The 17,870-nt window shown below is 41.2% G+C and overlaps 3 protein-coding genes across 3 annotated transcripts; all 3 read right to left on the bottom strand.

Moving 5' to 3' along the window:
• Window positions 1-110: 110 nt before the first annotated feature.
• ddost (dolichyl-diphosphooligosaccharide--protein glycosyltransferase subunit (non-catalytic)) lies at window positions 111-4,343 on the bottom strand. The gene is made up of 11 exons (XM_057039700.1): window positions 4,075-4,343; window positions 3,343-3,453; window positions 3,175-3,261; window positions 2,978-3,081; window positions 2,803-2,897; window positions 2,496-2,589; window positions 1,974-2,122; window positions 1,425-1,572; window positions 1,093-1,213; window positions 901-1,007; window positions 111-713 (listed from the first exon to the last, which is right to left on the bottom strand). The coding sequence occupies exons 1-11, from the start codon at window positions 4,304-4,306 to the stop codon at window positions 564-566; spliced, it is 1,398 nt and encodes a 465-aa protein (XP_056895680.1). The 5' UTR covers window positions 4,307-4,343; the 3' UTR covers window positions 111-563.
• A 980-nt stretch (window positions 4,344-5,323) lies between these two features.
• On the bottom strand, window positions 5,324-12,756 carry zbtb17 (zinc finger and BTB domain containing 17). The gene is made up of 15 exons (XM_057039695.1): window positions 12,595-12,756; window positions 11,530-11,737; window positions 11,200-11,379; window positions 10,501-10,824; window positions 10,318-10,407; window positions 9,932-10,203; window positions 9,192-9,334; window positions 8,782-9,082; window positions 8,619-8,706; window positions 7,778-7,894; window positions 7,572-7,692; window positions 7,355-7,485; window positions 7,009-7,260; window positions 6,817-6,906; window positions 5,324-6,171 (listed from the first exon to the last, which is right to left on the bottom strand). Exons 2-15 carry the CDS (start codon window positions 11,732-11,734, stop codon window positions 5,834-5,836), a joined length of 2,652 nt encoding a protein of 883 aa, XP_056895675.1. The 5' UTR covers window positions 11,735-11,737; window positions 12,595-12,756; the 3' UTR covers window positions 5,324-5,833.
• A 387-nt stretch (window positions 12,757-13,143) lies between these two features.
• On the bottom strand, window positions 13,144-16,179 carry hspb7 (heat shock protein family, member 7 (cardiovascular)). Its single transcript, XM_057039702.1, has 3 exons — window positions 15,830-16,179; window positions 14,131-14,255; window positions 13,144-14,026 (listed from the first exon to the last, which is right to left on the bottom strand). Exons 1-3 carry the CDS (start codon window positions 15,993-15,995, stop codon window positions 13,847-13,849), a joined length of 471 nt encoding a protein of 156 aa, XP_056895682.1. The 5' UTR covers window positions 15,996-16,179; the 3' UTR covers window positions 13,144-13,846.
• Window positions 16,180-17,870: the final 1,691 nt, after the last annotated feature.

The raw sequence follows: 17,870 nt of genomic DNA, 5'->3' as shown, positions 1-17,870 counted from the left end.
TAAAACCTCAATTTCATGAACGTAAATGCTTTAACGGTGTGTATAATTGTAGGACAAATTATAAGATTAGATGGTGGAAATGAAAACTCTGACCAAACAAAATTCCAGCATTTGTAAAGTTTGGAATGTCAAGATTTTATTAGGATTATTCCAACTCTTTTGGAAACACAAAGCCTTATCAAATATGAACATATTCAGTGCATTCAGATATCACCTTTCCAGATTGACTAACTTTATAATGGTATTCCATGTTCCAAGGTTAGTGCTCTACTGAGGAGATTCGTTGATGTAAAGCAGGTCAACACAACTGCTGACTGAACATTTACAGGCCTTGACTGATTTCAGAGAACTGAAAGCATAAAAAACCCACCCATTTAAATCAGTTCACATTTTGACCTCCAATTAATAGCCGAGTGTCCCAATAACCCCAAAAAAAAAAATCTTGTATTTTTATTTTACAGTCCAAGTCCCCGTGTGAAGATTTCAAAACCTTCCATTCAACCCTTTACACCACAAGGGAGTATTCTGTAACCTCGGAAATCTTTCCCTGGTGTTTCGCTGCATTAGTCTGTCTTTTCCTTCTCTTTCATGTGCAGGAAGACGATGCTGAACAGAAAGAGTCCTGCCATCATTGAGAAGACGCTGGCGTAGTACGGGTAAGCTGAAGCAATGAAACGCTCGTATTGTGTGTGCTGCAAGGGACGCACGGACACCTGCGGTAAAGGAAAAAGAACCACACGAGTTAGCCAGCCATACATTCAAGCACAATAAAGCCATTCATCAATGGACAAGATCTTAAAATATTAACCATTTCTCTCCTTAGAATCTTTACTCATTAGTTCCGTGTTCAGAAACTCCAGATACAAAAATCAGTCACAAATAATAAAACTGGTTACGTGCCTGCGTGGAGGAATACAGATGTGTGTATCCGAGCCGGTTGTAGTCCACCTTAAACTGGAAGACTCCATAAACATCAGGCAACTTGAACTGGACGCTATATTTTCCACCTACAAAGAAAAAAAGACTGATGTTGAATGGCTGAACAACTCAATTGAAAATGTATGTAAACACAAGGACTCATAGTGTACATACCATTTTTCTTGAGGTAGGTCCGGACGAAGGGATCGATCCTTACAAACTCGAGCTGGATATCATCTCCGTCAAAGGGAACCCACCGGCCCTCCGACAGCATCTCGATGACCACGCTGTACTCCTGCAGGTGTCAGGTAAACAACTCCAAATTCAAACTATTCACACCTACTAAATGTTAACATTAGGAACTCAAATACATCCACTGAAAGGAAACAATAAAATAAACCCCAAGATGGAAAAAAAGTGCCTTTTTTTTGTCCTGTTGCTGCAGTTCAGAACTCAAAATCTTTTCCAGGAGTGAAATCGTGGACTTTTCTCATTCTAAAACTCACCACGAGGTCTGTGATGGTGTATGCAGCAGGGGGATCTGCCTCTCCAACACGATGATGGGCAACAGCTCCGACCCTCAGCACTCCAGCCTCCTTGAACACCCATCGAGCCAGAGCCTCGGCCAGCTCCATATTTCCTGTCCGCTCGTGCCTAATTAAGACCACAATAGTGAAGACAGCCAATTAGTGTGTGAAACTTCAGTGTCTGTCATTAGTTTTTAACAGCACTCATGAACACTACATTTGTTCTACAGGTCAAGTTCACAGTTACTGGTGTATAGATACAGTATGTAATATGTAGATAAAGATATGTTTATTGGGTGTTTTAAGCTGAAAAATGTCATAAAATACATCTGACACCACAAATACAATTAAACATGGATACTTTTGGGTCTTATGTAGTATTTATATGGTTGACTGCAGGATTAAGACATTAAAGTTTTGATATTTGAAGCCTTACACAATTACTGCATGAAGATAACTGAAGAGTATTTGCACAAAACTACATTGCGATGCTTGATTTAGTTGGATGTAAAGGTGAGGGAAAGTTACCGTTGGGAGCCAGGTGTGGCCTTCTGCACCCCAGAGTTGAAAAAGGCATCGCTGAAGAAGTCCAGAGAGCCACTGAAAACAACTCTGGCGTTATTTCTGGCCTGAAGGCCGGCGATCAGGAGGGTGTTCTTGCCAACAGCATGGGGGTACTAGTGAGGTTTAAAAAAAAAATTACTTAGTAATTGAGCAAATCAAATTGCATTTCATGTGGTTCACTTAAAGTTATTAAAGGTGCACTTGTATTAGGAACTATGTACAGTACCCAAGCATTTATGTGAGCACACAAAATCTGCAGTCAGTTAGATAAAACACAAAAGAACTTTCAGGTATTATTTCTGTTTGTTACTCTACCAACTCTGTATAGATGATGCTTTTTCAGAAACAAAAGTCTTCAATGATGTAAATCCATGTGATGTATGAAGACCTAATGGCTTTTTTTTTTTTACTGTGACATAAAATGTCAGAAAAGTTTGTATGAAGCGGTGTTCATAAAAAAAACACGACATTGACTTATACCTATACCTGAGTAATTGGTCTGTCGGGGAAAAAGGAGTAAGACGTTGAAGAGCCAGTAAGGATGTCCAGGACAAGAGGATTCTCTGGGTCTGCCACCATGCTGGAAAGAACAAGATGATATGCAGTTATCTGCATTGTGAACATTTACAATGATGCTTAGATAATAACTATGATTTTAAAAAATATGTATGTCGAAAAAAGGGTTTCTCACAAATGTACAAAAAATATATTTATTCATTTATTTGTCTGCTTAAATTTGTCAGTGAAAAAAATGATTGTGAATAACAAAAAGAGCAATAACAGTCACGCTTACCCAACACCTTTGAACAGGACAGGTTTATTGGTGGGTTTACCAACAATAGTTGGAGCTTTCAACAAGTTTTCTGGGTCTGCAACAATCAGGGTATGCTGGAGACGAAAAGAAACTATTTTAAAAAAACATTTAATATTCTAGGTTGGTAAAACCTATGGAAATTCTGTTTGTTTACCTCTCCAGGATCAGACACATCGTAGTTGTGATGGTCAATGACAGCAGTCTTTTCCTCGTCAAATTCGATGCCACACTCACTGCCCAGCTCCCTCAAAGGGTCACCTGTTATAGGAGAATATGTGCATAAAAAGGGTGAAATTAGGGCAAATTTCCATAAGGAAGGAAGAAGGTAAAAACTGTTTGAAACCAACTAACCAATATCTGAACTGGCAGCAACCAGAACATTTCCTCCGCCATCGATGAAAGATGTGATTGTCTCCAGATTGATGTTTCCTCCAAAGTCTACATGAAAAGAAAACCTATATATATTAATAAAATTTGGAGTTTTCAAAAGGAAAAAATAAGGCTGGTGTGCAAATTTACCCTCAACAGATGGTGAAAAGATAATTAAGTGGTCATACAGGAACTGGCCATATTTGATCAGAGACAGGGAGGGATCATCCGCCGTCTTAAATGTCAGGTCAAAGCCACGGTCTGAAAAGGAGAAAAACATTATTCAGAGGAACTGACAAGTTCAACAAGGTTTAACTTATCCTATATATTTCCCTTTTGCGAATGGGATGCCTGCTATACTGAAGCTGAAATCCCCCAAAACTGTTTACTATTATATTACTATTTAGTAATACTACAATTTGTTATTAATGAATATTATTGGTATATTACTATTTAGTAATATAATAGCGATTAATGCAATTTCCATTATTTTTCAGGCATTCATGTGTCAATTGATATTGAATTGAGGGATTGTGCGTTTTATGCAATTACCAAGAGGCTGCTATACGATTATTGCATTTTTGTGTATCAAATGATGTACAGATACAGGGGGAACGCACATGGATTGAGTACACCATAAGTTAAATATGTCAACAAAGAACGAAAAAGTAGTTTACACAAGCTAGCAGACTCATAAATAATACTTTGACAGACATTGAGGCTAATGTGGCTAACATTAGCAGCCAAAGCAAGCAAATAATTTATTCAAATTTTGCAGAGATTATATATTACTAGAATCACGTCTACAGTGCAAACGTCTTTTAAAAGGCTAAAAGGAAGACTATAGGCAGTCATATACATAAATGTATATATTCCACTAACCAGCCAGACTGCGGAAGAAGATTGAATGGGTGTCTCTGATGTTGAGGTTGTCCAGCAAAACCAGCGTTTTACCGTCAGCCAGAGCGCAGTGCAGCATGGAAACTAACGATAGAAATACAAGCGCTCTCTTATCCAAAACCCTAAACCTACGGCACATTGCTTCAGCCTGATTTCTACGCGAAAATACAGAACTGGACCGGTTCGTCTGCATGACAGCCACCAGCGACGCCATTTTGCAGGAGAAGTCGACGTCAGCTTTAGCAGTTGACTTCCCTTTGACCCCAGTGATCCAGCCAATCAGAGCGCGGAACGTGCCGCGTCGCCTCACGCTAAGCCAATCAGATGAAGGCCCTATTATAGCGTACGACAATCCCGGAAGACATTATTCCAGACTCGAGACCTTAGACTCGACAATTAAAAACACCCATTTAACAGGTTAATGTAAATACAGGAAACCTGAGTTAAACTGCCCACCATCCATGGATTTTATGACAATTCAATACGAAAACCTGATACTGTGTTACACTTTATTGACGAGAACATGCGCCCTCCCTTATTTGCGTGCTACTCATAAACTTTTTAATTTGTTTCTCTCAAATACAACTTTTAAACCTCTTCAAAACTAGAGAAATCCACGTGAACATGTAACGCAACAAATATGGTCAAAGCAAAAGCTGAACGATCGCAAGTAAAATACTAATTTTATTATTTTCTATAGGGACCATGGTTTAATAGCGTTTTTGTATACATATATATTGATTTGCAATGGACTAGTTAATGTGTGAGACTCTTTAGTCGTCGAGATCACTGGTTATCGATTGCACAGTGCGACCATTAACCCCAGGCTAGTGTATACTATAGTATGCTTTTGAGATTCATTAAATCGTACTGTTTTTTTTTAACCAAGATATACCGAACCATATAGGGATTAAATAAAATGCCTTCTACTTAAATGTTAAGTAACTGTAGCCTTATTGGCTGCAATACTAAATATAACGTCTTCATCTGCATCATTTTAATTAAACGGCTGCTGACACCGACCGTTAAAATTTAAGACACAATTTTATCTTAAGCCACTTTCTTACTTGAAAGGTTACTGATATCATATTTAAAAACATGTAATACTATTGCGGTGATGTATTATATGCTTTTATATACACTTTATTTCATATTTAATTCAATGTCTCCCTTGACTACCACTAGAGGGAGCTAGAGTACCGCTATGTTACAATAAGTTTCAGAATCAATGTGATGACTCATATATTTTATCTTTGTTCAGGGGTTTTAGAAAGTTAGAGGGCAACATAAAATAGAGCAAAATATACAAATAATATATAAACACAGCAGTTTCATTATTGGCCAGTAAATGCACAACATTCATCTGCAGCAAAAAAGGGAGTCACAGTCACATCCCCCAACACTCCTACTTGCAGAGACCTTATCAGCAATTCCCCCCCCCAACTATTTAGGAAAATGCACACCTCACTACTTCCACAGTATTTGTGTTAAGAAAGACTTGTGATCGAAACTGTACAAGGTTCAATGCAGAATGTTGCATTTCATTCTAATAATAAAATATACTTAGTTTCAATCATGACTGTAAAAATGACTTATGATTGTACAACACAACCTTAAAATGTTGTATCCTGAACCATGCAAGGCATGATTTTCTTGAATTTCTAAAAAATTCAAGCAACACTTTAAAAATATGATGCTCAGGTGAACACTTGAGAGAATAAGTGTTAATTATGCATCAGCTTTACTCTTTTTTCTCCATATCTGTTTCCCCATCTACATCCTGCTTCCCCTCCTCATTAATAACACCTCCAGACCCCTCTAAATCTCCTCCTCCTTCTTCATTCTGGGCATGAAAGATAAGCTCTCCTTCCTGGATAACTTGCTCGGCTGAAGGTTGCCAGGTGGTGGCCGAATCCCCATCGGTGGAGGCAGCAGCGGTGTACTGGTAGAAGTCAGAATCAGCCTGGAACATGACCAAGGCCTGAGCTGTGTGAATGCGTACGTGTTGAGCGAGTGAACTGGCGTCCAGGAATTTATCGCCACAAGAGTCACAAGCATACAGGATCTGAGTGTTGGGGTCTGGGAACGAAAAAGGTTTTAAAAGTTACATCTCTTAATTATTTAGTTCCTCTCAAAATCAAAAAATCAGTCTGTCCTTCAATAATGGTTTCTGACAAATCAGCAGACATAGGAAAAAACCAATCCAATCTTCAAATCAAAATATCAAACCTATTTTCTGACAAACACCACCTTCCCACAACTGTGATGACGCAGTCAGGAGAAGCCCTCCCCCCATATTTACCCTGTTTTTTTAATAATGTAATTTTTCCTGAAATATAATTTTTAAAACCACACAAACAGAAAATATTTTTTCATTATATAACTGATTGATAATCAAATGGTGATGTTAATCTCGTAAAAGTTGTGACTTTATAATAAGGCAGGCATTAAGTTAGCAAATTTAAGCAGTTAAAAAAACTAAAGTGGAATAAAAGAGTGGTATATTGAGTATTCTTGTAACCAACATATTAAGATATCTTTTTGGCTCATCTCAAAGGTTGAATAAGACATTTTAAAATACAACGCTTAAATTTCAGGATGAAGGCAAAATTTGACTGGGTCTGATGTGAGAAAAATTAAAATTGCTATGTGACCTTTTGTAATATCGAAATAACAGCAAGGCTACTGCATTGCGTATTTGTCGTGAGTTTTGTGCAGTCCTACCTGCTTCCTGCACTTTCTCCACAGCCTTAGTGATTTCTGCTTTCAAAGCCTCGGTCTCGTCTGCCGACACTGACGTGGTCACTGGCACGACTGCAAACAGACACGATGCCGAATAAAGAGTTCCTTTTTTATCTTCAGGGATACGGTGGCACAGGAAATAATGCAAAGAAAACTGTGAAGGTATTTACTGACCTGTCAGCTGGGCAACTGTACCGTTTGCCAGGGTGGTGACTATATCCTCAGAGGTGACGGTTACTATGTTGAGCTGGTTTTCAGATGTGGACACCTCTGTGCACGCATCCATCACCTCCTCTGCGCCGTCACCGGCTACCACTAGGCGTTTCATCCCGGCTTTGCCGTGGTGGACGGTCTTCACGTGGGAGCGAAGATTGTCCACTCGGTTGAAGCCTCGGCCACATTTGTCACACAAGAAAGGTTTTTCCCCTGAGAGAGCGAAGAAAGAGCGAGAAAAAAAACCAAAATCCGCATGATGAGTGAGGCCACACTGTTCTGTCAGTGAGTAATTACATCTGCTTACCTGTGTGAATGATAATGTGCTTCGATAAGTCTCCAAAATTAACAAACGCCTTGTTGCACATGTGACACTTGTGTGGGCGGACATTGTCGTGATGTCGGATGTGATTGGCCAGTTGACTTGACTGCACAAACCTGCACAAAGTGAAACTTGTGTTATCTGTATGGAAAAGCCAGCTTAAAACAGCGTAATCTATGCTCTCTCTCGCTCATCTGCTGACCTTTTGCCACAGCGATCGCACACGTATGGTTTCTCTCCAGTGTGCTGGCGGACGTGAGCAATGAGTGAGCTGGCCTGGGTGAAGGCTTTGCCACAAATTGAACAAACGCAGGGCTTCTCTCCTGTCAAAACAGTATTGCACTGTCAGCTTGGCAGTAGCTAACATGAATAGTTGACTAATATGTTTCCTTTATGGTGAATAAGTACCTGTGTGGATGCGCTCGTGCCGCTGCAGAGCTCCAGGGTCACTGAAGGCTCTCTTACAGTGAACACAGATGTATGGCTTCTCCCCGCTATGGACACGCACATGTCTCTTCAGGTTCCCTACAGGATACATTAAGAACGGGTCAGTCCCAATGACAACGTGTAACAGATCAAAAAGTGGCCAGTGTTTGATCAATAACGGTGTCGATTTGTGTTTAAAATACTATATATTAAAAGGGCTGAGTTACCAGTTGCATAAAGTTCAAGTGAGTGCGATTTGGTGTTAGTAGGATCCACAGCGTCACAGACCACTGTGTTCAAAGGAAGCTCAAAGAATGTAGAGAAGCTGTTAGCTGAGGAGCTTGAAGCCCTAATGATCCGAGACCTTAAGACTTAACCAGTTAACTTAAGGTTTAAGTTAACTGGTTAGGATCTCTCAGGGACCTTGTCAGGAAATCAAACCCATACCAACGACTAAACTAGGGTCAGTGTTGGGCAGAGACATTGTAAGATGATTCTGTGAAGACCCACAAGGATGTTTTTGACTTAAATGTATCAATTAAAGCCAAACCATCAAAATATATTTTCAGAACTCAAAAGACTTTTCACAAATTCTTTGGGCTGTATTTTTCAAAATGTTTCAAACCTGTCTCCTTGAAACTACTGAATGCACTGAGGATAAATAACTACTAACTGAAGTTTAAACGTCAGTACTGATTACAAAAAGCAAAAGTCAGGTGGATTTAACATTTTTGTTATTTTCTGAATACAACTGAATCACTGTTCCTTCTTTGCTCGTTTGTCCATCCACCTCTACTCTGTATGGTCCATCCAATCCTCTTACCTGATGAAGTAAACTGTTTGCCACATTCCTTGCACTTGAGAGGTCCATCCGTGATGTGGATTTTCAAGTGAGCTTTCAGATTTCCGATCTAAGCATGACATAACACCAGGTGGATTTACACAAGTCCAACTCAATGCCCGGTGGAGCAGCAGCGCGATGTTACCTGACTAAAGCGTTTATCACAGTGCGGGCACTTGTTGCCCTTGTCAGTGTCGTGTGTCTCTAGGTGTCGCATCTTGGCAGTGGGGTCGGAGAAGGCCTTGTCGCAGTAGTCGCACTGGTACGGCTTCTCGCCGCTGTGCACCAGCTGGTGGCGCTTTAGGTTGCCAGACGTGGTGAAGGTTTTTCCGCACAACCTGCAGCTGTAGCGCGCCTCCCCCGTGTGCCTTTTGCGGTGCAGGTTGAGCAGGCTGATCTGTCGATAGCTCTTCCCACAGGTCGAGCAGGTGTATGGCTTCAGGGGGCTGAAAGGTAACCCAGTATTCAATTTCATTCTGGGAATCTGTCAGAGCTCATTGGACAAGTGTAGTTTAACAAAACACAGTGCAGGTAAATTGCAGCTACGTAAATCACCTGTGAGTTTTCTCATGAGCTTTACAGGCGGCAGGGTCGGAGAACGCCTTGTGGCAGTCCCGACAGCTGAAAGGCTTCTCTCCAGTGTGGATACGCATGTGTCTCTTGAAATTACCAGTGTGGGTGAATTTCTTCCCACAGTCCTGAAAAAAATAAGAAAATATTATGGAGAAACAGTTGCGCCGTACGACAGTGAAGGCTATAATATACAGCAAATGCAATACACAACAGCATCTGCAAGAGTCAACCTGAGGTCTTAAATACAAAGCTAAATTACCTATAACAAATTATGTTAATGTGAACCCTGATGGGACTGACATTAAACTATCTTAGGCAAATGTTCAAATCTTGTCAAAGCTGATGATTAGAAAACTAGAGAAAAGATTCACATGGGATATAAACACCTGCCCTTCAAACAGTACAACAGTACAATAAAATGCATTTTATAATAGAATCTAGCATAATAATGTAGTTATTTCCACGATAAGTTCAATATCATTTTGGGGGGGGTGTTGAACACCTAAAAAAAAAGCTTTAACTGCTTAAAAAGATTTAAAATGAGGGGCAGAATAATGTGTCTCGGTAATGTTTAATCCAGCATTACCTACACACTAACTACATATAAAACTCAAAGGGGACATAGGCGACATAAGTACACAGTATTCAAAAACTGCCCGCGACAGAGTGTGGATGCTGTGGTCAAGGCAGAAAAATGTCTGGTGCTGACAAAAATATCTCACCTCACATTTGTGTGTCACAGAGCTATAAGGTTTTGATTCGGACCTGCTGCTCATAGACCCTGAATCCGTTTGTCTGCCCTCTCCCTCGCTGTTCACGCCGACCCCGCCCACATGCTCGCAAGCATTGTTGTCCACCTTTACGGTGCCCTCTTCATCATCGGTGGCATTGCTTGACTCTTCAGGGTAGTTCTCTGCGTCTTCTGCTTCTTCTGTCACCCGGGTCACCTTCCTCCTTACTTTTATTGTCACGCCTTCATCCTCTGAGTCATTCTCTGTGGTACAAAAAACAGAAGAGTCTGCAAACTACTGAAACGTTGCGTGCTCTTCGACAGAAGCAGCTTGCAGAATCTTTTCTGCAGCAAAGCAAATATGTATTATCTGATCACCAGGTGGAAAGTTTCGACGAGCGGGCTTTCTGATTCTTCTTCCTCTGGAGCTCATGTATGATGAGTTAGTAGGTGATTTCAACTGGGATTCTGCAAACAAGTACAGAATCGTATACATTTACTGTGAGTTATACACAGTTACTCAGCACTTCAACACAGGCACTGAAACTTTGATGGTCTTACTGGGCAGGTAGTCACTGTCGCAGGGGTCATCGTAACATTCCGCCACAACCTGAACGGTGCATGAATCCTCCTTTTTTACAGATGCTGCTTTTTGAGGGGAAGCAAGAGCTGAATTGGAGCTTTCTTCGGGTTCTATGTTCGATTTGTTGGATGTGGCCTGGGAAACAGGTTGTTCAGTTTCAGCTGACGGGTCTGTGTTTTCCTGAGGTTCTTTGGGCTCTTGCTCTTCCGGTGATGTGCTGGGGTGACTATCCTCGGACTGAGAAATAACTTCGGTCACATTGATCTCCACCTCTTCTTTTTGCTCACCATCAGCTGGTTTATCTTTTATTTTGTAAAATAAATAAATAAACTTGCTGCATTATTTGGTAAGCACGAAAGAAAAGAAATAGTTCAAACCCACGTGGCCCTTAACAGTACACAAAGCTGCCTCAAACTACACAGGTGTATTTACAGTACAATTTGAAACCAATTCAATTTTAAATATGATTTAAAATAAGGATGAAATAGTGAGAAAGAGGTTTAAAGGTAGAATGTGGAACCAAAGAGCTGCAGAAGATATAAATAAATAAGAAAATAATATAAATAAGAAAAGGTATCAAAATGACTGCTATAAGCTATACACAAAATTATTACACTGAGGATTTACTGTGTTTCCTACCTTTAAAATATGAGACAAAATGAATTTTCTGAACTCACCTACATCAAAGTCCAGTGTTAGTAAAGACACAGCCGGAGTTGCCATTGACTGATATGCAGAGCATGCATTCACAATCTCTTGCATCTGTAAAAAGTTAGCAACAGCTAGCACGTCTTCCAGATTCTGCGGACTCAAACTCAGCTTGGCTGTGTACATGAACTCCAGAACCTGGCCCAAACCTGTAATAACAGCCGTCAATACAAACGGTTGGGTTTGGACTGCAGGGTTATGACAGTGACAGAGCATAATTGTGTAGTGGAAGATAAAAATGACATCATGTCACATTTAGGTAAAAAAAAAAAAATCTCCACATGCTGACAGGAACCAACCTGCTGCATTGCTGATGTCCAGATGTACCACGTCTTTCTGCTCCAGGAAGAGGGTGCGGAAATAGACGCTACAGGCTGCCAGCACAGCTTTGTGTGCCTTAAAGTCAACACCGTCCACCACAAAGGTGCAGTCGCATAGCAGGCCCTGCTTGCGTTGGTGATTGAGCTGGTCCAGGACCTTCCCGCTGTGCCATGGGAACTCCATTATCTTGGAAAACACAAAGATGCAGGAAAGTTCAAGCCTTCTGGATGACACGCACAAAAAACAATCACATTTTGCACACAGACAGACTGCCTCTTAGCCTTATACTGTTCATCATTTCTCAAAGCATGACACTGGCCAATAACTGAAATGTTTTTAACTGTTATACCCTCGTAGGTGCAACACATTTAGAATTATTTATATGTAGAACAGATTATTCAACAGGTATGTGTGGGATGCAATACAAAATACTTGCGTTTAAATGGTAATATTAAAAGAATTCTTACAAGACAACCAGGCTTATCGCAGCTGCATTCTACCCGAGAGATGGGGTGCACCCTGGACAGTCTACCATGTACATATCAAACGAATTAAAGCAACAATAAAGATCGACCAGTTCATGTGTCAGTGTCTGGATTCTTCTTCTGGGCACGTTTAATGCCAAATAACCTTTTTGTAACTTATCGTATGTATTCCAGCACATGTGCAGTAAATATCTTTTAATATGGATCAAGAAGAAAGCATTAAAGTAGCAGATTACAGCACTCGTAAGACAAAATGGGTGGGGTGGGGGGGGGGGGGGGTGCAGTCGTCGGATTTGACAAGGAGTACAGAAATTCCATGGCAGGGAACAAGAGGATGTAAGTTTTGGTTTGACGGTGCAACATATCGACTACAATTCCTCCATCCTTGTAGCTTTGTTATCAGGGATTAATTTAGCATGCCTAGCAACACACAGCACACTGGAACAAGATGGCGGAGAGAAAAGTCGGGCTCGTTCTCTTCCCTTGTTGTTTTCACCACTAGCCAGCTCTTTTCCTTTCATCGTAACCTCGTTATATAACGAATAGCACTGGGTTTACCTGCTTGTTGTTGCCTCTCCACGGCGGGGTTAGAATGCCGTAGTAGCTGTGATTATGAGGCGGCTGAATCTCTTAAGAGAAACGAACCCAATCGAGTTTTTCGGTGATCGATCCTGCCCCTCTAACTCCATCCACCATCTTCCTCTCTCTGATCGATTGATAGGGACCGACCGGACGTACGACGGGCGCATGCGCAGTGTGAAGGTTGTGCGATACCAATGAAAAACGCATGGGGGCGCATTAGCACATAAACTGATTTTACTCGTGTCTGTGATGGACCACTAAAATAGTGTTTAGGATTTCTGTGTTTTTGAATTATACATGATTGTAAAGGAAACCATTCATTAGAGATTAATGATAAAGCAAAAGTATCAACTTTATTCTACCCAACATACAGCAGCCCCTCTTCTGTACGTTTCATCCCAAAGGGTGTAAATGGCTAAAATGCTGAGATTGCTTTGAAATCATAAACATAAAGAAAATTTACACAGCCTTCTCTTCATGAGACCTATTTTTCTTTTACCTGAATCAAATGGCTGAAACACAATGTTGATAAAGCAGGATAATTTTATTCACACAAATGAGAATGTACAATAAATATTAACAAAAAACCATTATGGAGTTTGAATCACTGATTGGTTTCTTCTGTGTGTTGCAATGCTTAGGGCATATATCTAAAGCCACTTTCACAGTGACCACAGCTTATGAACTATCCACTTGAGGATGTCCCCCAAGAACTACAGTTCCTTCATTACTTTTCATGACACTGTTAGTTGGACCTGTGATAATACCTAAGCCCACTTAACACCTAAAAAGTATAAAAATGTACTAAAACATCTAAGATCTGAAGCTCCTGGTCTCAGAGGCAGCCTTTTGCTAACTGGTATTTTCATATTCTCGATCCTTCTAACATGACAACATCCTTCCCCAAATAAGAAGTAGAGCCAGCCCTTGATAAAAGTGTTCTAATGACCTGAATCCTCTCTAGTTCCTGTAATGTGAACACCTCAAGAAAGGGGTACTTTCAGCAAATAGTTCAGAAAACTGTGGCGACTTTCCCTTGGTGTAAAAGGACTGTAAAATTGCCCTGTGTCCAAATTATATTGTTAAAGTTTATGGTGACCTGAGGAGCAACTGAGGAGCTGCAGTCAGAGTGTGAAGATGCATGTTTCTGCCACCTCCTTGTGCTTAAAATGAAATAGAGAACAAAATGAGTGGCATAATCGTTGAAATGGGTTTCTGATGAGAGCCCCTAAATCTTGATCTCTGTGCGAAAGGTCTGTACAAGGTCATGTTTGGCCGGGTGCCGTCGCGCCTTGACCGTCAAGGTCCCCTCGGAGCCCAGTGATGATGTCACGGAGGTGGGGTCCACATCTTCAGGGAGTTGGCACTTGTGCGTAAAAGTGTTCATCACCGAACCATCTTGCGCTAACTGCAACAGTTGGAACAACAGTGACAATGTGACGAGTAACTCATGATACGGGATGTGTATCATCTGTCTTTCGTCGTAAAAGCCTGACAATCTCAAACTCGTACCTTTTCTGCACGGACTTCAATCTGGTTGTTGGATGTGGTGACGATGACGTCTTCGGGGGAAAAGTCTCGCACATCAACTGTGAACTGATAAGAATCCCCAAGGGCCTTAATATTTCCAGCTCCGCCTAAAATGGCAAACAAAAAATCATGGGGGAAAAAAACCTTAAAACCACTAGGCATCAACAGCTTGGGATGTATTTCAGTTAATTTTTAGAGATTCTTTTTTGTTTATCCTGCTTGATGAAGAGACTAAGTAGACCTTTGTGCACTGGCATATCTGTGTGGGTGATAATTGAGTTGTTTCATGACTCACGACCTTTAGGGCCTTTCTAATTTAAAAGATTACCAACAAATTGTTTTTTATAATCTGGTTTTAGGTTAAATACCATTCTGATAAGAATAAATGCTTGCATCAAGTATAAGGTCACACTCATTATACACATAAATTATACATTATATAATTTATTTGACCATTAAAGGTAGAAACTATCGCTGACCAATCAGCTTAAAGGCCGAGGTCTGGTCAGGCTGAGAACACACCCCGTGCACCCTGATTTTGTCACTGTTGGTTTATAATCATACATGCGGACACACGGATATCCAGTTTGCACACAGTCTGTTCGACACACAAACACACACACACACACACACACACAGTGATTAAAACAAACAATAATCAGTTAGATACGGGTAGATATGGAGACCCCAGATCTCCTGCTGAATGAGAAACATCAGAGTGGCAACATGTAGTGCACATGTGTGTGACGCTATGAAGAAAATGGAAGCATGGGTAAATCTTAATGAATTATTAAACAAATTTATTAATTATTATTATTAAATTAATTACTAAACAAATAAAGTTACTCTATGTTCATACGGACATGTATTTAATAAACTGCACACTTTTTATATATATATATATATAAAATGTGCATATAGAAACACTTATGCATAATGCTGCTTTAGACCTGACTTTCATATGCTCTTTTGTTTGAGTGTGAGAGTAATTTTAGGTGTGTGCACGCACGTGTGTGTTTTTGTGTGTACACTAGTTACCGGGTAACCATCTGCTCATTCCTCATGAAGGCGTCATTTCGGATAGTCAGTGTGTGAAGTCACAGTGCTGGCAGTGGCCCCAACATTCCTTGTGTGTGTGTGTGTGTGTGTGTGTGTGTGTGTGTGTGTATGTGTGTGTGTGTACTTACAGAAAAATTCTGCTCTGCTCTTGATGCATGGACCAAGTGCATGTCAGAGTCCATTTAAAGTACAGATGCCACACATGCACACTTTTTGTAGCTGTCAGAAACTGAAATGGAACAGTTTCTACCAACTACACACATTACAGAGGTAGATCAAGACAAAACCAGTGCTCAAAAGTGACACATATCGCTACCCAAATGTACTTTAAACCCATCATTTTTCCACTTCCTCTAATGCATCTATGCCGCTTAATGCCAATTAATACCAATTTTTCCAAACCTAGTTACTCCATCTGTGTCCTTTTGACCTCAGTTCAGGGGTCTTTGACCTCTGCTTGCAAGTCAGACCACTTTAATGGAAGCAAGCATCACATTTCAATGAAATATTTTTCAAGAACACCAATCAGTCTGGCTCTCAGGGTAATCTGTGCTGCTGTTGCCACTTCAAACTCCACTCTGCTACTCTTTTGATAACTGATCTCAAATTGTTTCCAACTTACTGGAAAAGCCCAGTGTGTCGCTCCCGGGCCTCCTGAAGGAGCCAAAGTCCTCGGCAAACAGTCCCCGGCTCTTCTCCATGTGTGAGTTGCCAGAGGATGAAGAGGAGGATGAGCTCTGGTGGAAACTACGCTCCGATCGGTACGCAGAGGAGTTGGTCACACTCATGGGTGGCTAAGAAAGCTGGGCAGGCAGAGGAGGAGAGAGGAGGCAAGAGAGAAAGAGGCGGAGGGAGACAATTCCTGTGGCTGCTCTGGGACTCTTCCAGAAGATCAATTGAATTAAAGGACCCCTGCAAATCTTCTTTCTTTCTCCCCTTTTGTCCCTTTTTCATCCCACTCTCCTGCAGCCACTGATGCATTCCTCTTATATAGCGCATGGACCCATATGGTTGGGAGGCGCACATGATTGTGACAGCTCATTGGAAAAGCGTAGCGGTGTTTCTATATTTATCATTAGACTCATAGAGCAATGGAGAGACGGGTCAGCGGTTGGAAAAGTTGTAAGTGGTGAAGACCCCGAGGTCAGGTTCTGGGCAGAAACCTTACAGGGGGAGGTAGAGAGGGATCGAGGCTGGTGTGAGCAACAGTTGTCATTTCCGACTAATTTCTGTGTACTGGCGTCCTCTCTAATCTCTTTATTTCTCATTACGCTCTGTTGTTCCAATGGTCTGTTTGGCTCTGCCCTCTGCGTTTCCTGTACATGGCTTTTGTCCTGAAATTGGATCCGCGATCCGTTTTCACAGCTCAGTTTGGTATCATTCGAGAAATCTCTGAGCTATTTCCAAGCAAATTCATATTTAGTTGGCCTCAAAACCATGTAGTGCAGTCTCCTATCGTGTTTATGCTCATCGACTGGATGGAGAAGGAAAGCTGAATGGGGGAAAGGCCTCCATCTTAGAGGATATGTTGAGAGCAGAACAAAGGTGGAAAGAATGTATTTGAAAACAAAGCCATCAGAGGAGCTGGGGACTTAGCGCCGTTGCTTTGTGTCTATTTATATCCATGCGGAGCCCATCACGATTAGGAAACACTCACTGCTCTCCTCGCCGCTCAGCGCTGCTGACAGCTAATCTATTAAAATCCATTTATGGCATTACACATTTGACTTGTGCCGACTGTCTCGGTCAGTCGGCAGTAATGATTCAAATGACAGACGCACACATCGCGTCACTGATTTTCAGTCAACACCGTAACCCTGCGCGGGTTTGCTGCAATTGAAATTCTGCTCCTGTTGAATGAAATGAAACAGGAGCAAAAGGTTGCCATCTTTTGTTTTGAAGCTGCGTTTGAAAGGTCGGCCAGAATTACAAATGAGACCACACAGTGATATGTACTTTCAGCTTCATCAGTAGAGGGCTCACCTCCCTCCTGCTGGAAGTCTAAATCGAGCCCAGCAACCCTCCACCTTCCCAACAGACAACACTGAGAGACTTTGCTCTCCCTAGTAACAGCTATAATGTTGGTTTAGTCTGGCCTTTGATTCCAAGTGACCACACATTGTATCGATAAGTGGTCCAAACCCGCTTGTTTGGACCTTAGGTGGTTTGGAAAGTAACAGGGAGCTGAACAGGTTTTTCTAATCATTGCCTCTTCAAGCACAGCTCATAACCTTGGCAGGAAGGGACATGAAAGAAATGAGCATGAACCATTCACAATACTGCATTGAGCCTTATTTAGCAACTGAGAAGCAACACCGATGCATTCTGGATCCAATGCTTTCAAATATCGAGATATCAAAAACATTATCATATGTATCCTGATTATAATAGAACAAATGCAGCTGTGTGTTACTGCACAGAATGCTTCATGTCACCTGGATTATCTACACCAGAGATAATTACCTGAAGGAGGAACCAGTATCACTCTAGTTGATTGTAGACATTACAGTGGCCTGTGGGTGTGGACCTATGCAAAGGTCTACTTAGCCTCTTCATTTAATAATCCATCCAGTTGTTTCTGTCACATCACCATAAACAGCAGTGAGTTAGTTCCACTGGCAGACCGACATCTGACGCTGCCGCTTCGTGACTGACACGAGACC

Source organism: Takifugu flavidus, chromosome 8 (assembly GCF_003711565.1).
Source record: "Takifugu flavidus isolate HTHZ2018 chromosome 8, ASM371156v2, whole genome shotgun sequence".
Taxonomy (NCBI): Eukaryota; Metazoa; Chordata; class Actinopteri; order Tetraodontiformes; family Tetraodontidae; genus Takifugu; species Takifugu flavidus.
The sequence above is the reverse complement of the archived record's forward strand: the minus strand, read 5'-3'. Positions and strand labels throughout refer to the sequence as shown.